The sequence below is a fragment of the Myodes glareolus genome, chromosome 7, assembly GCF_982192425.1.
Source record: "Myodes glareolus chromosome 7, mMyoGla1.1, whole genome shotgun sequence".
In the NCBI taxonomy this organism is placed as follows: domain Eukaryota; kingdom Metazoa; phylum Chordata; class Mammalia; order Rodentia; family Cricetidae; genus Myodes; species Myodes glareolus.
Genome location: NC_142032.1, coordinates 101,894,058 through 101,920,365, shown reverse-complemented (window position 1 = coordinate 101,920,365; position 26,308 = coordinate 101,894,058). Strand labels below are relative to the sequence as shown.

At 45.4% G+C, this 26,308-nt stretch overlaps 1 protein-coding gene and 1 pseudogene across 3 annotated transcripts; one reads left to right on the top strand and one right to left on the bottom strand.

Annotated features, from left to right (window-relative positions):
• The first annotated feature begins 2,109 nt into the window (after positions 1 to 2,109).
• Positions 2,110 to 4,240, top strand: LOC125397342 (olfactory receptor 52B4-like; annotated as a pseudogene).
• A 3,400-nt stretch (positions 4,241 to 7,640) lies between these two features.
• Positions 7,641 to 15,152, bottom strand: Trim21 (tripartite motif containing 21). 3 transcript variants are annotated; one of them, XM_087908634.1, is made up of 8 exons: positions 15,056 to 15,137; positions 14,739 to 14,928; positions 13,357 to 13,760; positions 12,898 to 12,993; positions 11,635 to 11,865; positions 10,043 to 10,065; positions 9,392 to 9,492; positions 7,641 to 9,110 (listed from the first exon to the last, which is right to left on the bottom strand). In XM_087908634.1, the coding sequence occupies exons 3-8, from the start codon at positions 13,750 to 13,752 to the stop codon at positions 8,566 to 8,568; spliced, it is 1,392 nt and encodes a 463-aa protein (XP_087764760.1). In that variant the 5' UTR covers positions 13,753 to 13,760; positions 14,739 to 14,928; positions 15,056 to 15,137; the 3' UTR covers positions 7,641 to 8,565. The 3 variants fall into 3 exon arrangements, with proteins under 3 accessions (XP_087764760.1, XP_087764759.1, XP_087764761.1); XM_087908633.1 differs by lacking the exon at positions 14,739 to 14,928 and having other exon boundaries at positions 15,056 to 15,152; XM_087908635.1 differs by lacking the exon at positions 14,739 to 14,928 and having other exon boundaries at positions 13,429 to 13,760; positions 15,056 to 15,152.
• Positions 15,153 to 26,308: the final 11,156 nt, after the last annotated feature.

The following is a 26,308-nucleotide window of genomic DNA, read 5'->3' as shown; positions in this document are numbered from 1 at the left end:
TTATGTATGTCACATACGTGTGATTTCATGCATCTAAAACCTCGGGTTCACAAATGAGAGAAAAGGAGATGTTTGCCTTTCTGACTCTGACTTATTTTGCCTAACATGATGATCTCCAGTTGTATCCAAGTCTCTGCAAACTTTGTGATTTCGCTCCTTTTATAGCTGAATGAAACAATGTGTGTGTGTGTATACATACAATATTTTAAAATTATTTTTAATTGATTATTTGTGAATTTCACATCATGTATTCTGTTCACAGACCTCCCAGTCTTCCCACGTCTGCTTCCTCTCCCCTATGACCTTTCCACCCCAAGGGAAAAAAGTCTATTTTGTGTTGTCCATATGTTTTCTGGAACACGATCAGATTCCTAGTGGCCAGTCTCCCAAGGAAAGATGAGTCTTTCTCTGCCTGCGCCCATGCCCGCAGTCACCAGCTGAGCAGAGCCGTGCGGTGGCCTGAGCCCACGCCACTGTCTGTTACTGTCACGGTTTTGTGGGGTGGTGAAGGGAGGGGCCAACTTGCCTGTGTACATCACTCTGGGCAGAAGCCTAGACCACAGCATTGGCATGGGCTTCCGTGGTAACACGGGCAGTAGACACCTGTATCGGGACCACTGACCTACTCTGGCTCTCAGCAGCTACAGGGGCTATGAGCCTCCTAGACAAGGCCTTAGGTGGTGTACACACGTCAGTCACATCAACATGGCACCCCGAGGCAGCAAAGCCCACGGACATCTCCAAAGCATCCGGCATCCACAGCGACGGCTTATGTCTACACGGGTCTCAGGTTTCTTCGTGGCATGGTGCAGCAGCGTGGGCCACCAATACTGACTTGGTCTCTGGTGGCATCCAGGGCCACCGTGGCGCTTCAAGGAGGCCCAATTCCAGACAGTGAACTGTTCCTCATCTCAGGTCTCCGTTGTTGCCTAGAGTCAGGCTAAGGTAGGTTCGGAACTGAGTGTGGTGTGTGTGCGTGTATGTGTGAGTATGCATGTGTGTGTGGTGTGTGGTGTGTGTGCGTGTGTGCATGTGTGTGAGCGCATGTGTGTTGTCTCTGCATGCAGCTGGCAGAGGTGGGACTGAACACAGATGGCTCAAATGTTCATGTTATTTTGGCCTGTACCACACTGTCAGACGCCCTTCTGAAGCTGTAGCATAACTAGAGTTGGTGAGGAGTGGGATGGAAGCCCTCAAAATATGGTTTGGGTAGTCAACATAAGGGAATGGAGGTTTGAAATATTTTTATTGTATGGTATTTATCTATTTGGTGTGCATATGTGTGTAGTTATGCACATGCCACGGCATGCATGTAGAGGCCAGAGGATGACTTGGGCGTCAGTTCTCTCCTTCCCCTGTGCGGATTCTAGCGATTGAAGTCATGTTGTGGTTTGGCAGCAGGCACCTTTCATACACTGAGTCAGCTTGCTGGTCCAAAGGAGGTCTTTAAATTTAAAGGAAATTTGATGCTACCTAAACTTCTATTCAAATAATAGCCTGGCTACTAACAGAATGTTTGAACAAATTGTTTGTGAAACTGTCAGTTTCTTGTACAAAACTGTGGTAGTTTCAATTTCATAGCTTTGGTGTGAGGTTTAGAGAAAAGAAATATATTCAATATTCAGGTATTAAATGATCACTATTATAGAATTAAGAAGCGTAAGTGACAGAGATTGGAGATTACAGGTAGAGAAATGAAAGGTGCCATGAGCTTTGGTCATTGTGGCCTAGTAGACCGTTCTAGAGAACGTCACACAGTGCAGTGTTTGCGCTGCAGGGAGATGGGAACTTGTGCTTGTGAATGGGCAGGAGAGGAACATCGTTAGAGTGCTGGGTTAACGTGGAGAGGCAGAGAGGGTTGGGGTTCAGCCCTCAGATGGAACCAGTCTTCCAGAGGAGGAAGAGGGAAACAATGACAGTGTACACAACTCAACTTGCAGGTAATGAGCGAGGGTCCTGGAGATGAGGGGCTCCATCAGCAGGTTCCTCCTTCAACTAGGAGTCTGAATGTTATAATTGTCTGATAAATTTGTTGTTCTATCCAGTGAAAAATGACCTGTTCTGTCCTCCTCAACCCATGTAGGTTTTCGGGACGAGAAGGGACTGTCATATCCTGTACTCCAGTGTGCAGATAACCATGGCAACTTTTAATGACACGGGATCCGGTCATTCACTCTATTCTGCTGGCATCCCTGGCCTGGAAGACCAACACGCATGGATCTCTCCCCTTCTATATCTCCTACCTGGTTGCTCTCTTTGGAAACAGTGTCCTCATCCTGTCATCAACACTGAACGCAGCCTCTATCAACCCATGCACCTCTTCCTCTGCGCTGGCTGGGCTGACCTCATCCTGTCTCCTGCCACTGTGCCCAAGGCTCTGGCCATATGCTGGCTTCACGCTGGAGCAATTTCCCTCGATGGCTGTGCCACTCAGATCCTCTTCATCCACTGCCACCTTCATTGCTGAATCAGGGACTCTGCTGTCCACGGCATTTGACCACTATGTGACCGCTATCTGTGACCCACTGCCCTATGACACAGAGCTCAGTCACGTGGTGGCTGCTAGGATCGGCCTGGCTGTGGGCCTGAGACGCTTCTGTGGGATACTCCCCGATGTGTTCCCGGTGAAGCGGCTGTCTTTCTGCCACAGCAGCGTGCTGCCACACACCTACTGTGAGCACATGGCTGATGCTAAGTTTGCCTGTGCTGATGTCAGTGTCAATGGTTGGTATGGCGTGTGTGTTCTCCTCTCTACTCTAGGACTGTGCCCCGCTGATCTTAGTCTCCCACAGCCTCCTTCTCTAGGCCGTCTTCCATCTTCCCTCCAGAGGAGCCTGGCAAAAGGCTCTGGGTACATGTGGATCCCACCTTGATGTCATTTCCATATTTTACTTGCCTGACATTTTTACCATAGTTACCCAGAGGTTTGGGCACCACGTTCCTCTCCATATCCACACTCTACTGGCCAATGTCTGCGTGTTGGCCCCTCCCATGCTGAATCCCATCATCTAGGGGATCAAAACCAGGCAGATTCGCGAGTGTGTACTTAGTACTTTGGCTTCACAGTGGAAACTATGCTGAGTTGGGTTAATTATCAGGTGGCATGTTTACCATACGGAACTTTACCTTGCGTTACCTACTTTGCAAAGAATAAAGAATGAATTTAGACTTCCATGGAGAGTATACAAAGAGACTTGTCCTGACTTTCAGAGTCACTTTGCCATGTGATCAAAAAAGGATAGTGTTTATGAAGTGCTGCGGGAGTACCTTCCGCTGCTTCAGCCAATAGTCACTGAAGCACGAGCCCACAGTGCTGCAGGACCGCCTTCCGCTCTGTCAGCCAATAGCCGCTGAAATACCAGCCCACTGGGGTGTGGCATATTTCTCTTTAAAAGAAGAGTGGCAAGCCTCGGCTCGGCCTCTTGGTTCTGGCGCTTGGTTCCGGCTCCTGCTCCAGCGACTAGGTTCCTTTCCTGATGGTTTATGTGCATGTAAGTTTACCCCCCAAAATAAATACCCCCTTAAAACATAACTGGTGTGGGATTGATTCGCCATTAATGAAGCATGGGCTTTTGAGTCGGGACTGAATCCCGACTTCGTTGTTGATGAAGATGGTGGTGGTGTTGATGATGATGGTGATCTATTAATCCTTGGGCAAATTACTTATTTTCACAGAAAGTCTTCTTAGGATATGTTTGGGACATCTTTAATAGAGGGATGCCCACACCAAAGTAACTAAAAGAAGAAGAAAGTTTCACTTATAATGAATTTTACTAATGCAGCACAATGAAAACATCCACATTGAATCCAGAGTAATGTAATTGTGTATATACATTTATTTTCACTAAAACACATTTAAATTAGAAATTTCATGGAGCATGTAGCTTGGTGCAATAGAAAGCCATTCTTGTGAACATAGTGGGGGTGTGTACACGCTTATGTGCGTATCTTAGTTGGGAGGTTGGTTCTATGAACATCTTGCACAGAAAAAAACATAAGGCTTATTATTGTTTTGTACAGTGATGGATACATTCCTCTTACTTATTAATCATTAACTTTCATATTAGACGTCTCTGTAGATTGACTAGGACTGAATTAAAACATTGTGAACATTACAGCTTAATAAACGTTTAATGTAAAAACACCACATTTCAGTTTGCAGACTTGTCACAGTCTTCGTATTTCTTGATTGTACTCTGATCGTATCTTTATCCTTAGACTGTGACATGACTGACCTATAAACAGGATTTTTGTTACATATACTGCAGAATAAATTGTAAGTATATTTAAAAATTTCCTTCTTTTTTCTTTAGTATCTTTAAAGTTTTTATATATTGCTTCTTTTTACCCTCACTTTAAGATTATTTCTTTGAGAATTTGATGCAATGTATTTTGATCATATTTACTCCCTCTCCTCACACCTTCCAAATCTTCCCTCTCTGCTGTCTTCCTCTGTGTCCTCTCCTCCTCCTTCAAAACTCACCAGGTATTGTTTATGTTCACATACTCTTGGAGATATGGCTCTCATTGAGAGTGGGCTGCCCACCAGGGTCCACTTCCTTGGAGAAAACTGACTCTGCTGGCAGCCACCAACTACCAAATGCTCCTCAGGTAGGGGTGGAGCTTTGTGCCCATCTCTCCTCGTGCTGATTTTTGTCTGGATGGAGCCAGCACAGATATAATGTTTCTTTAATATTTTTTATGTCTGTCCATTTGAAGGATGGTGGTACACTGAAAGAAGTTCAGGAAAATCAACAGGCTTTATTTGACTTTCAGTGACAATATTAATCAAAACTAGAGTTAGTGCTTGGAGATCTTTCATTTCTCAGGTAACCGCTGCATGACGCAGTGAGTGAGATAACCCTGTGGGGCGCAGTGTTTGGACTCTGGGGAACTGAGAGTGACATCACTGTCACCGTTCCCTCCCACCAGCAGGAAACCATTGTTTCTAGTGTCAATGTCGAGACAGAACACAAAGAAGAAAGATCAATTTTATAGCTAATGCTTCATTTTTCATGTTTTTCCACAAACCAGACAGTCTATAGACTCCAGACTCGCGTCTGTCCCTCCTTCAGTCTACCCGCTGAGCCATTAGCTGACTTTCCTACTGTGTCTCTAGCTCCACGGCGATGTCCTCATGCCTGAAGCCTCACTCTTGGCTCTGTTCTGCTCTCTGAATTTTCCCTTCCTAGGATCTCCTTTCTGTCCAGTATTTAGACAGACTGTCACTACTCTTTAGGAACATCTCTTACCAATGAACTCTTTTTAACTACTGACATCTTTGTACAATATCTGAGTATTTCATGAAACACACAGCAGATGTACCGACAGCAAGTAGACTCTGTTTCAGACAGGGAACATAGGAATTTGGCCTGGCTTACTTTAACTGTTTTCAGATGGGCAAAATCATCTAACTCAAAGCCCATTTTATAATAAATGTTGGTTATCTCAAAAAATCTTGAGATACTTAAAGTAAAAATCACAATGGCTGTATGTGTGTTTTTGCACACTGTAAGATAAAAATAATTGTGAGGGAAGCCATCATAACTGACAGACCATCATATATTCCTGGGAGTCTTTACCCCAATGTTCATTAGAATATGTACATATCTGCACAAAGATATAAAATTAATATTCATTGCATAAAACATATATGTGAAATCAAGAATGCCAGGCAAGGTTACTTCAGTGGGAAGAAATTTTGTAAGACTTCACAGAAATTCTGGCTGATAATGTTCACTCTCATCTTTGGGGTAATGTAGTAGGCATCTTTATGTTTTATATTTTTCTAAGTATATTTATAAAGAAAATGTTTACCTATTTAATAGCCCCAAGCTGGAAATTACTTCTGTATCATCAACAATGGAATAAATGAACTGGCATATGCTCAAGCAATGAGCTGTGGCTAGCAAAGAAAAAGAATGGATTGCACTGATAATAAAAGGAACGAAGGTCTGAGGCAGGTGGGAGAGCTGGCCTTGTGGTTCTAGGAGTGGGAGAGCCAACCCTGTTAGTTCAGGTGTAGGTGAGCCGGCCCCAAAGTCGTAAGCATGGGAGAGCTGTCCCCATTTCTCATCTGGTGGACCAACCCTACAGCTGACCTAAGGTTATGAACTGGTCTGCCCAAACATCTGTCCCATCTGTGATCTGCTGAAGCATGTGAAGGAACCTGGCCTGCAGACCCTAAGCTGCAGGATCTCACAACACAGAATAACAACAAGATAACCAGGAGGAGCCCTAGCGAGGGTCCAGCATGGATAGTGTGGTAGAAACCAGAGACCTCGAACCAGACCAATGACTCTTTGCAATGAGCACTTGAAGTAAAAATATATAAAGGGGTTTACGGTGTGACTCACTGTGTCACACTGCAGTTTCCATGATGAATTTTTAATTTTTTCCTTTATTTTATTTCTCTTTAATTTTGTTTTATTTGTGTGCAGGGGCAGAGGGATGATGTAAAGGGATGAGGAAATGAATGGTAACAAGATTATGATGTAGGGCTGGAAAGATGGCTCAAGAGGTTAAGAGAATTCAATTCCTAGCAACCACATGGTGACTCACAACCATCTGTAATGAGATCTGGTGCCCTCTTCTGGTCTGCAGGCATACATGCAGGCAGAACACTGTGTACATAATAAATAAGAAAATAAATAAATCTTCAAAAAAAGATACATGATGTAAAAGACACATAGACTAAAAGAGGGATGAGTCTTACCTATATAATATTGAATTATGAACACTATGAAGTAAAATTAAGCTAGACATAGGAGAAAGCAGAAAAAGCTTTTAAATAATTTAACTTGTAGTCAAAGGATTACAATAAACCAATGATGCTTTTTTATAAATATGAAGTTAGCAATTACCCTATGAGTTATGACTTGAAAGGAACCCATTTGGATCTGCTGAAATGTTGTCAACTCTGTTTCTGGATGTAGAATCTATTGGAAGGGCATATTCAGTTTGTCACAAAAATAATCTTCAGTTGCACACGATGTGCATGCTTCTGAACAAGCATTTATGTCAACGGATAATGAAAGAGAACACACACACACACACTGTTAAACAAGATTTGGAATGAAAGAAACACAGATGTTTTCTGCTAGTCCTTTTCTGTTTTCTGCTGTTGATCCTTTTCCTGTTTGATTCTGGGCCTCTTTATTACAAGATTATGATGTAGACATCTTCATTAGACACAGAGGATGTCTCTAGTCCTCTGCTCATCTTCCTAGCCAGTCAGTTTAATGAGTCTTTCAGCTTTCTGAGGTAAGTTGTCGTCGGCAGTAAGCTTCAATACTCTGACCTGTTGCACCAACGGGGCACTCTCATCTTAGCTGTCTACACACACACAGACACACACACCCGGGTTAACCTTTACAGGCTGAAGTTCTGTGCTGAGCTGGGTCTCATCCAGCTGTCTACACACACACAGACACAGACACACAGACACACCGGGTTAACCTTTACTGGCTGAAGTTCCGTGCTGAGCTGGGTCTCTGCGACCCTGCACTGCTACAACGGAGAGGTTTCTTTGGTTTGAGTCGGAGCGGCAAGGGAGCAGCTGCGGTTTCTTGACTTTGGCAGCTGTTGGGTCACGGTTGTTTTCACCCACACTGTACAGAAAATCTTCTGGAACTACTGACTGAATTAAAAACAACCCTGAATTTTCTTTATTGTACATTTATCCATCCTTCATTTTAAATCTTCTTACAGTATTTTTTAAGCTCTGGATATATTCGTGTTCTAGTTCAGGTACTAATTTCAGTTTCTACCTAGCCTTCGGCCATCACTGGGGACACGAGTACACCATCATTGCTATATTCAGCTCTTGCCTTTCACTATTTTATTCTGACTTTGGTTTGTCACACTGGAAAATATTTCTGACCTAGTTTATAGATGAAGTGTGTTGGCATTCCGGGGGCAGGGAGAACAAACAAACAAACAAAATTAAAAAACAAACAAACAAACAAACCTCAGGTAACAAAAACCCCCAATCCAAACTAAAAGACGTACAATGTTAAATACACATATCTGGGCTTCAACAGAACTAAGAACAGAGGCACAGTTTCTTAGGACGCCTTTTGGCAAGCCGTGGACGATACAGGAATAGATAGGTAAGCGGCCAAAGGTAATAGCCAAGAAACAGAGAAAAGAAAACAAGGGAAGTTACACGAAGGAGTCAGAAATATGGTTTTGACTGAGATAGAAGAGTTTGAGTCCACTGTGAGGAGACTGTCTCACTGGAGGGAGTCATTAAGGAACCTACGGTGGGAATATTGATGTTGAAGGTGAGTTGACATTGACTTTCCATTGCCTCCAGCTAAGGCCTTCATTCTGGGGCTCTGACTCCTCTAAAGAGATGAGGGTGTGACATGGTTCCAGCCGGATGGGCAAAAAAGGCAGAGTTCATGGCAGGAACACCAACAGGAAGTAACAGTCTCCAGGAACTGCCTTCAGTAGTCATTGGTCCTCGGTCGTGATGGGGAGGAGGAAACAGTAGTCATTGGACTCGGTCATGACAGGTAACAGTATCCACAAAGTGCTGTCAGTCGGCACCGAGTCCGACCATCACATCTTCAGTGGACAGAGCTTCAGAGGGGCTGAGTTTCCTCCACCATCATTGAAACTGACATTGAAAAAGGGCCGCAGGGGTCCGGCAAAGTCACACTCCGAGAAGGTGTAGATGAGGGAACCACGGTCAGTGATGTTATAGAAGGAGACAATTCCAGCCTCACAGTCTACAAAGACCCCAACTTGGCACGGAGGCACCTGAAGGTGAAGAGGGGTTTGGGGGGTGGTGCCAGCCTCGTAGTTGTCTTTCTTCCACAGCCAAATGGTCCAGAAGCCGTTCTCAGGACTGAGTGAAAACAGCCCCTTCCTCTGCACAGACTCTCGGCAAACCCCCAGATCCCAGGCCTCCTTTCCAGTCACATCTACCTCCCAGTAAATCTTCCCAGAGGTGAATCTCTGGGCACCTAGCACCATGGGGTAATTATCAAATCTCTCCGTATTTTCAGGCACATTCTGACGGGTATCTCCAAGCCTCACTTGTCTCCTATCCTTTGGGATGATGAGCCATGGGTTGGCTGTGTTGCGATCCAGAGTGATATGGACTGCGGAAAGAAGGTCATAGGTCACAGTTAAGCCCTGGTGGGGCCAGCAACTCTGCCTGTAGTGAGGGGATTCATGTGAACTCAAAGAGGAGGGGTGACCCTGAACTTCACTATGTGAGGAAAGGACCCACAGCGATCCTGGCCCTTCCTCTGATGTGAGAGGAGACCTCACCTGTGTGTCTTTGCTCCACCTGGCTTTTCCACATGCTACCATCCTGTGCTCCCCATGACCCCCACTGGCCCCTTATGTTCAAGCCCACAGTTCCTAGAAATCACCTCACCCCAACATGTCCTCAGCATCTTCTTCCGCCCTGGCACATGGCACGCATTTGTCAGGTCTGGGGAGGTAACATCTAACGTGTCCAGGTTCAAGGATCCACTCCTGGGGGAAAAGAAGAGTTTGAGAATCGTACTTGGCACTCCCGTCTTCTACCTCGGGGCCTAACGACATTCATCATGGACACCTCTGATAACTAAATTCAATACAAATTTACAAATACTCATGCATTCGATGTCCATGTGAAAGGAAAGAAACAATTTCAGAGTTCCAAGTTCTAGGAAACTCAAAGAAATCCCCATTTCTTCCCGAAGCCAGAGGTCACCACTAAGTCATTGTATGTACTCCTGTAGGCTGGGTTCTTCTGTGAAGAACCTGGAGTCCCAGCATGCTCAGATTGCCTCCCCCCCCCCCATTTTTTCTTTTTCGTTTGTCTGTGGAGGACTTTAATGTATAAAGATGATACAGTCTAACTACGTCAGAAAACTCATCAGCTGAGATGTCCTTTTGAGGCCCGAGAACATTTCAGACAGGACCAGGTCTCGAGAACAGGGCTGTCTGGGAAAACTCCCAGAGCGTGTGCGCCTAGCTCAGTAACCACTCCTATGTACGCCAGCTCCCGATCCCTTTTCTAACTGAGGAAACCTCTCCTTACCTTTCTAGGACAATCCTCACCTCCTGAGGAGAGAAGAGACATAGAGTCAATTCTGGAATTTCTGATCGATCACTGAGACCTAACTTCCCAGGCACGTGACATTACCCATGTTTCCTCGGGACTGTGCTCTGCACTGTTCCCGTGAACCACAGGTGATTCCTGTTGACTCAGCGGAAAGGACAAGTGACTGCTCATAGAATATCTAGGATCCAACATGGCTGTAGTTAGGATGTGGCCAAGGGTTTAAAGACTGATTGAGAAAACAAATTAGAAGGGCTAGGTTCTTGGAGGAGGGCGATTGACCATGGAGATGGAAGAAGAGGAAAATAAATAGCAAAACCCAACTGAAACCCAGAAGCAGCTTCCGGGAGAGAATGAACGGCTGAGGTAGGGTATCCAGAAGAGTTCCTTGCCAGTTATGGGCTTGAGGAGTTCGGGGAGGAAGGGTCGGCTGGTTGGAAGCTTTGTCCTGTGCTGTGGCTAATCCTCTGCCATATTTAGAGGGAGCTTAAGTGAGAATCCTCGTTCCCGGAGAGTGACAGATATAATGTTGGAACCGACAGGCTCCTAGGCTCAGTCAAAAGGCACTAGGGAGCCCAGCTCAGTGACAGGCAAGAGAAAGCCTTCTGAACAAACCCCAGAGAACTGTCTGCTGGCATCTGACTGAAGGCACAGTGATGGAAGAGGGAGAAAGGCCATCTAGTCCACAGTGTTCCAATGTAGACGCGGGATGGCTGTGGAATCTACGCGATCCTAAGATCTGTGTGTCATCTTAATTTTGCCTCTTACTACTTAAACATTTAACTTGACTTTCTCACTGTCTATCAAGTCTCTGCCCCTTAGTTTCCTCATCCATGGGATGGGATCACAGTAGCACTTACCTCAACCATAGTAAGCCGTCTGCGTGCTGTTTAGGATTCCATAGTTATCATTACGGAAAAAAAATGAGAAAAAAAATAGTAGCACCCAATGCATAATTTCTTAGTTAATGTGCTCTGGAAAAAAATTATTTTAAAGCTAATTTTATTTTGGGAAAGAGTGAGACCTATTTGCAGAGCAGGAGAAGCTAAAACACACGCAGGTGGCTCACAGAGAACACAAAGAATTAAAACGCAGCAGTTCCGACTAACGTTAGGGCACATTCCTGTCCACGCTCCATGGCTTCATAAACGAGAAGCTGAGTAGAGGAAGGAAACCAGAGTTTTATAAATTATATTCTTTAAAACATGGCTGCTTGTCTAAGGACCAGAATGGATTTTCTCATTTAATTCTTTTAGAAGAAACAAACAAACCACTGGAGATCCGCAGCACTGCACCCCGCAGCACTGCACCCCAGTGACGTGTATTAGGGCGGTGCTCCAGCTCCCACACGCGGGCACTGCTGCAGCGTCCCGGGATGTCTGTCTATTGCTTGCTACATGGAGTACTTTCTCCTGAAATGGAAGCCACTCCTGGGTACACGGTTCAGTTTATCTAAGAGTATCCCAAGGACTAAGGTGGCGCTTGCTTTAAGAGTGGTTCCAGATATCTCTGGCAACTCCGGAAGCTTGTGCTGGGGTGGGGGGTGGGGGTAGGGGTGGGGGGGGTCGTACCTGCAGCAGCTCCAGGTTGGAACCCCGGCTCCTCCGCTCCAGCTCTGTGATCAGCTCCTGCAGGGCCTGATTCTTCTCAGCTAGCTCAATCTCCTTCTCCCCCAGGACCCTCAGATGCTCCCGTTCATCCTTCTCCAGCTTCTGCAGCTGCCTCTGCTCCTCCTTGGCCAGCAAACTATTCTGGTGTACAAACTCCGAATGAATCCTCGACTTCTGTATTTCCACGTTCCTCTGCGTGGCAAGGCAAAGACAGGAGTTTTACATTTTTATTTTTAATAAAGTTTCCCAGGCTTTGGTGGGGAGGTGTTTCTGTTCCCTGGTCACCTATCCCTCTGTTTATGTCTAGGAATAGGCTTGCACACACACACCCATATTGCACACAGAGCATGCTCTCAGCACACACACGGCCTTTGGGACTATCAGGGAAACACACTAGGGCTGGGGCTGTAGTAAGTTACAGCTTCACAATTTCTGGAACCAACAGTCATTTTTCAACGTTTCTTCCGAAACTCATGTAACACCCATGTGAGTCCCTTTATCTATCTATCTCAACAAGTCACAAACCTGTGACTTCCAACAATGCACTGTTCCTAAGCCCTGGAGCACAACAATGGCCCCAGGACAGGAGGGTCACCTCTCCCACCCCAGGATGACCTCTTTGCCACCACAGTTGATTCAGTTTTTGCTAATCCCATTTCCTCTTTTAGGGTCCGTGATTGTTGTGAGCCCTTGTGTTCCTTGTCATTTTCAAATGTATCCCATTTTCTACCAGCAAATTACCAAAATAACAGGCTTTAATTCTTTATTAGGCTTTGAACTAATAACCTGGTTGCCACTAAGCAGCCACTGAATCAGGTGGGCGTCCTACATCAGACTTACATAGATCTCTTCGAGGTGTTCCCCACCAGCCTTTGTCTAAAGGGCACAGCTGGGATACTCTCAGGATACCTCAGACCCAGAAACTACAGCGTTGATCCTGTTATCCCAAGAGCATTATCCACTGAGACGGGTCAGAAGGAACGGAGTGACCTTCTTACACTTTCTCCAGTAATTCTTGATCTTTGTGCCAGATTGGAAGAAATCTCATCTGATTTCAAGTTTCTTCCTCCCTCCCTCCCTCCCTCCTTTAAATTTCTATCTAGGGATATAGTGTGGACGGTTCTTGGGGAGTGACCTATATAACAAGTCTCCCACCCCTTGGAGAGGCACAGTCATGGTTAATGCTCGCTTGAGGTCAAGACCTGGGACCCAGCCCATCCTTACCTTCCAGTCTGTTCTCTGCTTTGCAAGATCCATTTCCAGCTCCTCGGCCAATTCTTTCCCTTTCCTCAGTTTTTCTAAAGCCACGCGGAGCTTCTCCTGCAGAGAAAGGCGGCAGGTTAGTCACCAGCTAGAGATGTGGAGGAGGGGATGGGAAGACTTTGGGGAAACCCTAGTATGTCTTACAAAACAGAGCTACACTGACGGGGGATGGGGTCTGGGTCGTTACATCTCTAGTTCACCAGGAAGCCAAAACACATGACCCGTGTGGCAGACCCATGATAGCCTCTGCTCCTGAGAAATAAGCTTGTGTTTGATGTATAAGCTCCTCTCAGTGAACGAAGAAAATAACCCTCTATTCCCCAACTTCTCCACTATAGGGGTGACTCTCAGTCACTGTTCTGGGGAGCGTTCATAGGCCATCATTTTAAACCCACACGTATCTCTGTGCTAAGGCCTCACCTGGTATACCTGAGCAGCCTCTTCAATAGGGACCTTAGTGTGGTCACGATGTTTCCCAGACTGGGCACATACCCAGCAAAGGGCCTGTCCATCTTCCTCACAGAACACTTGAAGTTTCTCTCCATGCTTCATGCAGCAGTCTTCCGGGCTGCCCTTCTTGGCATCCTCGGCTGTTCTTTTAAGGTTTTCTATCATGTTGGCTATATGTCGGTTGGGCCTGAGGTTTCTGAGCACAAAGTGTTGCCGGCACTCGGGACATGAACCGCCTCCGTCTTTCCCAACCTCAGAAATGCATTCCTTGCAGAAGCTATGGCCACATTCGATACTCATTGGCTCCACCATGGGATCCAGACAGATAGCACAGGTGACGTCCTCCCACATCTTTTCCAGAGACATTTTTGAGGCTGTAGAATTTTGAGGAGTGCAGAGAGGGGAAGGGAAGAGATAAAATGAAAGTTTGCAAGACAAAAGCAAAAGCAAGACCAAACTAAAACTCCCCAAAATAATGCAACGGAAAACGCATGGGAGAATGACATGGGAGGGAGAAACGAAAGAAGGCAAGAATATCAACCTGGTAACAGCAGCCTCTCCTCCACAGTCTGACCCAGCAATCAGTCAGGCAGAAGGGGAAACTGAGTCTCCAGAAGAGGCACAGAAAATTGGCGGTGATAATGCTGTTAATACAAGTCCTCCTTCACCACGTCCATCCCTGCTAACTGTCAGGGGCCAGACTTCTCCCACACACTGTCTCATGTCACGCCTCCATGTTAACCCCAGCAGTACTGGCTATTTACCGGACGCCATATTTACCCTGGACCTGCCACATTCCAGCGGGGTGCTACATGCTTATGTTAGTCTTCATTAATTCTGACAATAAGCACAGGAGTCAGGGAGTCCGCAGTTACTCATTACACAAGGCGTGTGGTCGAATATGAAGGGCTGCGTATGTGCTAAGTAAACAACAGATACGCTATACCATACAGCCTAGGTGTGCCATTAGCTCCCCTCTCAGGCTCATGCACGTGTACTTCAAGATGTGCACTCATTAGGACACTGTCTAAGAGCACATTCCCAGCCATGAGGGTTGCATTGTATGTATGTATGTATGTACATAGATACATAGCTGTTTTTATTTAACCTAATATGTGCTTATATAAAAAATACACTTGAGCACAAATGCATCAATGTAGGCATGCCCACATGGTCCCCCATATAAATGTTTATGTACTTATATGAATATATGTACTCATCCATACTCATTTGTGGGGAGCACTAACTGGGCTCTTCTCTAAGCTAGTACCTGACTCAACTTCTTTTAGGGCGCTGAGTGTCTTAAACCCACATAAATTCCTAGTAGAAGATTCTAAATGGCTAGCACTTACCTCTAGCAAGGGTTCTCAAGGGGCAGGGGTTTCCCTGAGCTCCCCTCTGGGCTAGGTCACAACCTGCTTCTCCCACCTTTACCAGCCCCCAGTCTCAGCTCAGGCACCGGCCACCAGGCAGTCCCTTCCGGGGCCCTGGAAAGTCACTTTCAGAGCCCAGCCCCCACGGCAGGGCTGGAACTAGAGAACTCTGCAGAAGAGAAGCAGCAGGTGGGTCCGCAGTTTGGGGTGGGAGATGCTGGTGGGAGGGGGCTCCCCGAATCTGGGGCGGAGGAGAGAGCCGTCCCACGTGGGCCGGGGATCCCAGCCTCACTCACCTTACCAGGATCCTCAGCATTGGCCACCGCTCTCAGCTTCGCTGCACAAGCCTGATCCCTAAATTTCACTTTCAGTTTCCTCTCAGAAGGAAGAGGGTGGAGCAAGGGGAGGGCGGAGACGGGGCGGGGACTGCGAGGAAAGAGGTCAGAGGTGCTAGAAGCCACTGTCAGCCAAGCACAGGCGGAGGAAACTGCAGTCCTGCGACTGTTTTGAGTACTGTGTTCTCTCTGAGGCCTCCTCGTCTCATTTCCCAGCACGTAACCTACAGGATACCGATCTCTTGTCTCGGACACTGGTCTTCAGCTCACACTTGGGAGCATCTGGGAGAAGAGGTCTGGATGGAGAGGAATGAACCGCCATCTGCTTGCTACTCCCAGGAATGGATTCCTTCCCACAAGACTGGAAGTTCTTTAAAACCTGGGGTTTAAAAGATCCCGCCACCATTTTTATTAGCATATATTAATTGTGCAGTGTACTGTAATTAAGTTCATTTCCCGTTACTCTATCTTCCGATTTTTCTCCCCTTTTCTCAAATAGTCTGGGGTGAAGAATTGATTCCTTATGATGTTAAGATAGGTGTTGTCCCAATGAAAGGAGTTGGGATTTGTGGGCATCGACTGCATTTATAACACGCTAAAAAAAAATCGGTTGAAATTTCCTTGATATTTATTTTATTTAGAAAACATAAAAGCATCTCATGTTTTGAAATTTTTAGTCCTACTTAGGAGAGATTTTCTTAGAGAAAGGCCACCAGGTGACATATACTGTCTGGATTGTGCTGCTGTGGTAGGATTTGATTCCAGGAACACAAACAGCCCCAGAAAGCAGAATGAAAAACAGAGTCAGGCATCTGACGTGACGAAGAGAGCTGTAGACCCCAGAAGACGACATCTTCACACCCATGAAGACGTGTTGCTGTTTCCTGCAGTCCTCAGGCCAGAAAAGATTCTTCTCCCCAGATAGGGCAGGGGAAAAGTCGGTGTCTATTTGGTTATATAACAGTAGATGGCGCTCTGTTTTTGTTTGCACGCTGGATTGACACACCTACCCTAGGGATCTGTTGGTACGTGTGCACACAGGCTGACTGATAGGTGTAGATAGCTGCCTCAACTCCTACGCTGATAAATGTTTGAAGATTCACACTATCACTCATTCCAAATTTTCTTCACCCACAGATAGTACTTTCGTATTCCAGTCCCGTCCCCCCTCCTCCCCTCCGTTAAAACGACCCAAGTCTTTATTTGGGAAGGAGCGATACCATTGACACACATTGCTGTCCAGCATATTGGCTGCTTAGTGAACTGAGAAGGAGTATTTGGGTTTTAATCGTAGTCTCCACTGAGACTACTTTACTTTAATGTGTGTCAGTAGCCAAAGTTGTCCCTGGTGGTAGGGATGAGTCCACTCTGGCCAGGACAGGAAGGACATCCTCTGCCTAGTTCTAATTAGTGACCTAAGAGGCTCCAAAGATGTGGACGTAGAAGCAGGACCAGTCGGGAAGAGGAAGGGCTCACCAGGAGCGGGAGAGGCGCAAGAGTGGGTGACAGAGGGTTGCTCATTTTAACTGTGCATCAGAATTAGCCTTTACTCTCATAGATGAGGTGTTTGCTGGTTTCTGTGCCTATAATAAAATACCACAGACTGAGTAATTCATAAAAACAGGTTTCCTTTTTTACGACTGTGGAGGGTGGGAAGTCCGAGATACGGCAGCAGCAGGTTTGTTACCTCATACTCGCTCTCTTCTAAAGATGAAGCCTTCTCTCTGGATCTTGTTCCGTAAGGATTCTAAGGCACAGCTTCATTTCCTGTAATCATCATCGTCGTCATCCTCACCTTAATATGTGAATTTCACGGATACACAGACATTCAGATCACAGCAGATGGGATTTCCAAATTGCTGTCACACCTGTGCTCTCGGCAGGGCTACTGACCACCTGTCCTAACTGATGATGCACATCCCAGATAAATGGTTTCCGTAGGGAAGCCCCATTATTAGGACTCGTTAGATCTAAAACAGTTTCCTGGTTACAGGTAATGCTTTGGAAATAGCTTAGTGGTGCAGGTTTAAAAATGGTGACACTTGGCAGACATAATGTAAAAAGAAAAACATATACAGGAATATTACTTACTTTGTTTGAAAAATTCCATTCGTTTAATGTAAATAATATCACTAGAAAACTGCTCAGACTTTCCTAGGCACAGTAAAAAGTCAGGCTAAGAGTTAGAGTTATACATAATGGCAGCATTCCACTTCCTCCAGGAACCCCCAACTTCCTCCTTCCACTTCCCCCAGGAAGTGATGGGATCTCCAATCTTAAGAACCCGTTATGGATCAAACGCTGTAAGCAAATGTACAAAGAGTGTAAGATTAATTTTGGTTGTAACTTTGCTGGCTTGAGGTGCTGTCTGGAGAACTGGCCTCTCTCTCTGAATGAGTTTGATATAGTCCCCCCCGCCACCAAAGCATACTAAGACTCTTCCACAGCTTGACCATGGGGAGGGCAAGGTTAATATGTGTATATTGGTATAGAGGAGGCTTGATGGGCCAACAAAGCCAGCTCTTAATATCTAATGGGGAAGTGTAAAGCTTGTAAATCCTTTCCCAAGAGCCCCATGTATTATAATTTATTTAGGTTTTAAAGGACTCGTGTGTGTGTGTGTGTGTGTGTGTGTGTGTGTGTGTGTGTGTGTTTTAAAGTGCACGAATTTGGTAGGAAAAATGGTAGGGGAGTAGGGGAGGAACTGGGAGAAAGGGAATAGGGAATAGGAAATACGGTTGATCAAAACACAATATATGCATGTATGAAATTCTCAAATAGTAAAAAAGAAAAAATTCCACATGAAAAGTTTGTATTTTAAAAGAGAATGTGTAGTTATTTTATAAAGTAAATGATCTGAAACAAACCAGATTAATGAGTGTTGGAAAAAACAAGACTTATTTTATGTGTGTGTGTTTATGTGCACACGTGTGCAAGTGCCCATGGAAGCCAGCAGGCGATGCTGGATACTCTGGAGCTGGGGTTATTAGGCAGCTATGTTGCCTGATGTGAGTGCTGAGGACCAAAATCTGGTCCTCTGGAAGAGTAGAAAGCATGCTACACGGTTTCCCAGCCACATACGTCCTAATTTAATCATAGCAAAGATTCTGTAGAGCAATCATCACTTCCAATATACAAACAAAGGCTAAAGATCAAGGAAGTCAGTTGTTCACAATCACATATTTGGTGACTGGCTCAGAAATAAACAGCCCAGAAGTTTTCTACTACATCAAGCTAAGCAAATGATCACCAAGGGCATTCCTGGGAGTGAGAGAAAGCTTGCTTCTGGGGTGTCTTTACCTTCCAACACTGTCATTTCCAAGCGCCACCGTGGGGTTAAGCAGAAAAAATTTTCATCCTCTCTCCCAAGTTTCCTGGGCCTAAGGCACTGGTGTGTGTTTCTGGCTAGCCTAATTCCTCTTTGAAAGAATTTGGCAAGATCACACTGATGCTCTCTAGATACAGGCATTCTTCAAGGTCTCTTCCACAGTAGAACAGAGTGTGCCCAATCTCTAGGTACCCTCTTGCTCCCCACCTGCCTCCGTCTGTCACAGGAGTTCAGGGGGCTGGGTCTTCAGGAAACATAGCCACTCTGCGTGAGTTGTCTTGAGCGCCCTCCTGGCCTGATGCTTCCACACCAGGTCTCAGAGCTGCCTGTCCCAGAGCTCAGGGACCTCAGCAAGGTGAGCTGAGTAAATCTCTTGGATTTGCGTCTGGTTCCCAGCAGACCAGTTATGTCTCCACTTCCAACAGGAAGATTATAAAGCACTGGCCTTTATGGGCAGAGCAAGAGATGCGTCTTACTAACAGAGGAACAGATGAGAGGAGACACGGACTCTGCAGCTGTGGTGAGTGAGCGGATGAGCTGCCGGGGCTGGGCGGAGGGACCCTCTGCCCGTGCCGTCATTTCTGCTACTGAGCAGCACGGTAGCCATCTAGAGCAGCCGCCTTCCCTCTGGGTCAGTCGTCCCTGAGACGTGAGAGTGCCTGGATGAAGGCTTTTCCTAATCTCCTAGCATGAGGGACTTGGGTCTGTGAGGCTCTCTTTAGGGCTGACTGTTCCTAGGTGGTCCGACCAAGGACTAGAACGAGAAGATGGGCAACTCAGGATGAAGGGTAACACTGTTCTTCGCTGCTTCAGGCACAGGCAGAACCCGAAGTGTTCTACAGTCCGTTGTGGGGCAAAGTTAGCTACAGCATGGGATCAGCTGCTTGGCTAAACCTCCATCTAAGTGGCGATTTCTGACTAGTTTGAGGAAGGTAGTTGACAGTCTCTCTTCTGCTAAGCCAATTCGGTCTGAGGAGGCAGGAGGGACCATATGACGCTGGTCCCGTTAACACTTGCTAGAACCTCATGACTTCTGGATGATCTCATAGACCTTCACTGCCACTCAAGGATAGATGCGCTCCTGTTGTTTCTTGTTTACAGATAGGCAATTTAGAACAAAGAGGTACCAAAACATGCCCAATACTCACTGGTGGCAAGTAGCAATGCTAGGATTCAAACCTAGACTTTATGGATCTAAAGCACAGACTTGAAATGTTTTCAGTTTAGTTTAGTTTAGTTTAGTTTGTGTGTGTGTGAGTGTTTTGCCTGCATGTATGTATGCACACTACATGTACTCTCAAAGGGTCATTATCTCTCATGTGGGGTGGGGAAGTCAACCTGGGCCCTCTGCATGAGCAACAAGAGCTCTCAATATCTGAGCCATTTCTTTAGCCCCTAGAGTGTGCACCTTTAATCCCGTGTTGCCTGCCTAGAATGTAATATATATATATATATATATTATATGCCTACATGCTCTAACTTCTGAAATACCAGTGTAAAATGTGTGATTTTAATAGAACACACACGCTACTAAAATTACCCAAATAATTCCCCTTCTTCTCCTCTCTCTCTCTCTCTCTCTCTCTCCCTCTTTCCTTCCTTCCTTCCTTCCTTCCTTCCTTCCTTCCTTCCTTCCTTTCTTCGTTCCTTCTATGTGTCTATAGTTATTACATCTTGATACTAAATATATTCTGGACTTACTGTAGACTGTAACCTCACCAGTTAAATGTAAGTTTTAGTTGCTCTTTGTTTTAAAGCAAAGACAATACTCATACGATTAGATTTTGAAGATCAACTGTTTAAAACATCTGAAGAGATTTAATACAAGTCAGAATAACATCAAGACAAGGATCTGATTTATTTAAAACAAAGATTTTTTTTCCTATAAAGATCATGAGTGTGTGAACAAACAAAAAGTTTGACAAGATTCTCCAGTTTCCATTCTTTTCTTAATCTCACTGCAACTCTTCTGACAACATCAGACCCAAGTTTGTTATTAGTTTTCATCCATGGACTCTGAGGATCCCAGTTTGTAAGGGGTGTAGGTAGGAAAGGTGTGGAGAGCAAGTCTCCTCTTCACCACCCTGCACTCATCCTCTCTACCATGTACATAATGAAAGCTTCAGCCAGCCGGGAAGCCGCGGAGGTGGAGGAGTGGTTGCTTGGTGACCCTGCAAACAGTTCTTAACTTCCTTGTCGCAGGTGCCTGGCATAGGCAGGTGTACCCAAGCTTCTTTCTGAGCAGTGTAATTTTAGCCCTCATGTTAGCTGAGGTACATCGGTGTCATGGCTTGAGGAAACCTGAGTTTCTGGCTCATGCCAGTCCCTGCTAGGCTTAGGATTCGGCACCGTGATCTGTTTTTTTTGTGTCTTCCCTTTAGGCCCTAGGACTCAGCTGACAAAGCCAGAGGCTTAAACCCTCACATTCCCTGGAGTGTTGGTGACTGATACTTAGTTGTCATAGAAACCTTCCTGGGGTCTCCAACCTTCTCTAAGCTGGACTATTTCCTTTCAAGACTCATAGTGAAGCTGTTAGTGATAGACTTCTTTGATTAGCAAAACAAAATAGACTTTATACTATTCACAACCTTCTGGGACCTGGGTAGGTAAAATGGTGGAAGGACAGAGAATGTAATTTAATTTTTTCCATCCCCAGAATTGACCGTGTTTCTGACTTTTCTCTGTCTACCCAACCTGTGTGTTATTTATCTATTTTATCTATTCCTCAGTCCTGTCTACCCTTCACTCCATCTACATCTAGTTTGATTAAGTGTCTTGGTCCCTCTCAGGAGATTCCTGCTTTGAGGAGCATGTTCTTCCTCGGCCATAACTCCGTATCTAATCCACATGGTTTACACACAGGATGGTCATTTAGCTTGTGGGCTTCTTTTGGTTTAGGGTGTAGAAATATGAGAATTCTCAAGGGCTGGTGACTGGGACATCGGAGGGGTCATGGACGAGGCAGGGCTGCTACCTCTCAAGTATGTAACTTCCTGTCACCTCTTTGGGGACAGGTATTTCCAGCACTAATCATGTTAGTAGGCACAACAGACAATAGAAGAAGCAATCATAACATGGTGCCTAGGAGCCCCTGGGATCAGGCTGCCTCGAATTCTATTCTGGCCATTCACTTCTTAACTTTATGGTCTTAGGCAAGTCATCAAATTACTTGGTGTCTCAGTTTTCCCATGTGAAGATGGGAGGATAATTCTATTCTCATAATATAGCAAGACCTCAATAAATAGGGAATTTATTATTATTATTATTATAATAAAATTATTATTATTGAGATTGGAGCTCATTGTGTAGCCTAGACTGGCCTCAAACCCACAATCTTCTTATCCCAACCCCTGCTATGTACTGGCATTGCAGGTGTGCTTCACCACTGTGATATGTATGAAGTATGTGAGTGGTAGCCATGTCAGTGCTCATGTACCAAGCACAGTTTCAAGTCTCACGTACACACACACACACACACACACACTCAGTACATACACACACACACACACACACACACACACACACACACACTTATAGGAAGAGATGGTTCTTGGGAGTGAGAATACTGATGGCAGGCACACCAGCATTGGTATCAAGTCGTTTGTTTCTTCTGCTTACTTCTAATGAGGTAAGACAGGATTTCTCGTCTCTTCGATTGCTTTCTCATCTTCAGGAAGGAGACAAGGCCACTCAAAGGCTTTGGAAGGAGGGGGCTTCATGAGATGTGGGCTCTAGGCTCTAGGCTAAGGCGTGGTTAGCATTACCTTTCACCAGTGTCTACAGTGTGTAAAACGGTGTGCAGCCTTTCCCAGGTTCATGACCACTCTGTGACATCAGTGTCATGGTCCTTTATTACGTGAAAGGAGATGATGCTGGCTCAAGCTGGGAAACACAGCTTCTGGAGGCCACACTCCCTGGGGCTGAAGGGTAGAGGCAGCCCTGGCAGTGTTACTCTGACTGCATAGTTGCTCATGCTTACGTATGAGACCAAGTGTGGTTTGGCTTGTGTGACAGAGCGGCTTAGGAAGAGCATACAGGCATGCACGCATTGCGGGGATACTGTAGGATTCAGGCAGGCACAATGATGCCTGCCATGAACTTTCCTTCAGCAAGCTTCATCCTCACAATTCTCCAAAGAGATGTGCTTTAAAATAGGGCAAAAGAAGGAATGACGGAACTTTGATACTGTTTAAGGGCTTATATTTCTGGGTTTTCATTACTCAAGAGTGTCCTCAGACTTTCTTTCTTTCTTTTTTTTTTCAAGAAGCAATCCAAACTGCATCTTTATTGAATTTTATTGTAATCTAAAATACAACATTGATGAAAATGCAAAGCATTTCATGATATTTAGTGTATATGTAAGTATGCATCTATCTAAAGCAAACCAACAGAAGGAAAAAAGTCTCAAGAGCAGGCACAAGAATCATTGACCTGCTTGTTCACACAACCAGGAGTCCCACAAAAGTACTAAACTCAAAGTCATGATATATACTCAGAGGGTCTGGTGCACACCACGCAGGCCCTGTGCTTGTGGCTTCAGTATCTGTGAGTTCACATGAGCTTTGCTCAGTTGGATTAGAGGGCCTTGTTCTCTTGGTGTCCTCTGTCCCCTCTGGTTACCACAGTCCTTCTGCCTCCTCTTGCACTGGGTTTCCTGGCTTTCACTGAATTGAGAGAATGAACTGACAAGGTGAAGTAGACACTGTGTGTCAGACACATGCTGTTGTATCTACTCACAGTGGAAGAATCCTCCAGCAAAGAGATGAACAAATTGCAAGTAGATGCAGTGGTATGGATGTGTCATAGATACAAAGTTGAATGAATTACATGTGCACACTGTATGATTATAATTATATAATATTCCAAAATTTGTGACATTAATCTTTGGTGTCAGGAATCAGAATAGGGGGAGGATGGAGTCACTGGAAGCGGTCATTGAACTTGGAGATTCTGAAAATACTTAGTTTCTTATTTAAAAACATACTATTATTTTGTGAATGAGTGTGTGAGTGTGTGGGGGGAGGGAGGAAGGGGAATAGAGGTGTACATGCTATGCACACGTGTGAAGATCAGAGGATAGCTGTGTGGAGATGGCTCCTTTCTTCCACCTTTACATGGGGAGTAACTCTGTTAGCCAGGCTTGCCCAGCGAGCACCTTTGCTCTGGGCCATCTTGCTGGCCCTCAATATTCGGCTACACGGATGTACTCACCTTGTGGGAATTAATCAAGCTTTACATTTTTGATTTGCAGAAATGTATGTGCTATATCCTAATCAACATATTGTTAAATAAGCAAACAGCAAATTCAATGAATAGAAGGATATCTTAGTAATTCAGGGTATCTAGGGGAAAGGTGACTGAAAAGATTAGAGACATGAGATGGGCACCATGGGGACCTTTTAGCTCTGCTCCTCTGTACATCAGGGGCCATCGATGCTCGTAAATGCCAGAGTTGCTAAAACACAAGTGCACCCTATTTATTTATTTACACATTCATTCTTTGATTCATTCATTAATTCTTAGCTGTATATGTAACAATTTTAGTACTTCTACTGAACTTTCTATAAATATCTTGAGCCTAATTAAATAGAAACTTGAAAACTGAAATACACAAAGATTGCAATAAATGGAACAATGGAGCTGATTCATTACTCAGAAAAGTGGTGTTGGTTTGGCTTGATTAATTTCACTGAGACCTGAAGAGAAGAGAAAGTTCAAAGATTAGCTGATTAGAAGAATATATTCGGAGTAAAAGGTTTTTGAGTGTTTTATGGATAAACAAAGGAAAGGAGACAGGAGTCCACAGGAAAGGGATTGTGGCTTTGGGAGGGATGGGAGGGATTAGTGTTTTGTTAATCTGTAATGTAGACCAGTGTGCAAAGCTAGGTGGAAAAGGGAAGGTCAGCTGTGCTTTGTGGCAAGAAACTGGGAGAAAGTGATGTATGAGGTTGTCAGAACAGGGGGCACACACACTTCAGTCTGGTGTGTCAGAACAGGAGAGCGCACACTTCAGTCTGGTGTGTCAGAACAGGAGAGCGCACACTTCAGTCTGGTGTGTCAGAACAGGAGAGCACACACTTCAGTCTGGTGTGTCAGAACAGGAGAGCGCACACTTCAGTCTGGTGTGTCAGAACAGGAGAGCACACACTTCAGTCTGGTGTGTCAGAACAGGAGAGCGCACACTTCAGTCTGGTGTGTCAGAACAGGAGAGAGCGCACACTTCAGTCTGGTGTGTCAGAATGGGGGCACACACTCTTCAGTCTGGTGTGTCAGAACAGGAGAGCGCACACTTCAGTCTGGTGTGTGAGGACAGGAGAGCGCACACACTTCAGTCTGGTGTGTGAGAACAGGAGAGTGCACACACTTCAGTCTGGTGTGTGAGGACAGGAGAGCGCACACTTCAGTCTGGGCCTTTGGACAGAGCTTTATTAATCCTGGGGTTCTGGAAGCACATGATTCTGCTTTACCTGACATCATGTGATGCCCTTGAGCTCTGTCAGTCATGTCCCTCTTTCCCCCCCCACCACCCCCGTTCCCAGCCAAGGAGACCTTCGAGGTAGCTGAGCTCATCTAAGAGGCTGAAGGGTGGTTTCAGGGAAACAGCTCTGTAGTTGAGTCTGTGACCAGGGCCCTATGCTGACAGGAGGGTCAGGATCCCACAGGAAAGCTTTCAGTAGACGATGAGGTGGACATGGGACTGGAAAATGCACTAGCAAGATTGAATGTATTTGGTAAATTCCCACCTTGCCTTGCTTACCAGACTCTGAGGAATCCTTGGCCACTTCTTTTAAGCCAGTTCATTTTCACAGGAGAGAAATTCGTCACCAGTGAGCCCATTTGAAGAGGCTATACTGGCTAGTACACATTGCATGTATGTATTGAAATATCACATGGGTCCTTACAAATATGTACAATTATTACACATTCACCAAGAATTTAAATATGTTTAAGGGGTAAAATGTTAGCTGGCTGAATTGATTATTATACGATGTACACATTAATTGGTACAAAGTACTCCACACATCTGTACAGTTAGCAGCAACTAAAAATGATATACAACCAACTAAAGAACCTGTTTTCCTCCCCCAAAGCCTTTCCCAGAAGGTTTGCAGAAAGTGTACACAACAGTAGAGAAGTGAAAGCCAGCCTCCTAAGGGGATGTTTCTGCACACACACCACTGGGTCAACCGTCCTTTCGGGCATGAGTGATGGCAGTGTCAGGTGGAAAATCCACCTCTAAGGGGCAATGCAACCATCCTCCTGTCTCTGGGCCATATGATTTGTTTGTATTGTCATCCTAAAATTAAAAAAAAATTATCACACTTATTGTGTGGGTGTGCGTGTGTGTATATGCGTGTGTGTGTGTGTGTGTGTGTGTGTGTGTGTGTGTGTGCATGTGTGCCTCGTGCCAATTAGAGGACAATGGTAGAAATCAGATTCTCTTCCACTGAGTAAGTTCCAGGGAGCCAACTTAGGCTTCAAGCTTGGCAGAAGGCGCTGTTATCAGCTGCGCTATCTTGCCGGCCACCATCCGTTTCTCTGGAGAACTTTTCTTCCCCAGTACGTAGCCTGAGAAGGCTCTCTCGGTGATTAGGCTTTAAGGTTTCACTCAGGTGAAAACCAGAAGTTGCTCAGACCCCAGTGAAGGCAGGTGCTGCCGGCTAAAGAAAAGACAGCCAGCAAAAATCAGAAATTGACTCAGGAAATGTGTCCGACAACACTTTCTTCAGAGAAGGAAAATCAAATGAAACAAGAGCTCCTAGGAGGAGTGCTGCTGTCTTTCAGTGGCCTGGTTGCGCGCTATGAGTAACTCCCCTTTCCTAGCTCAGTGGCGACTGAACGAATGTCTCTTCTCTTAGGGCGGACAGTTCCCTCCCGGAGTCAGC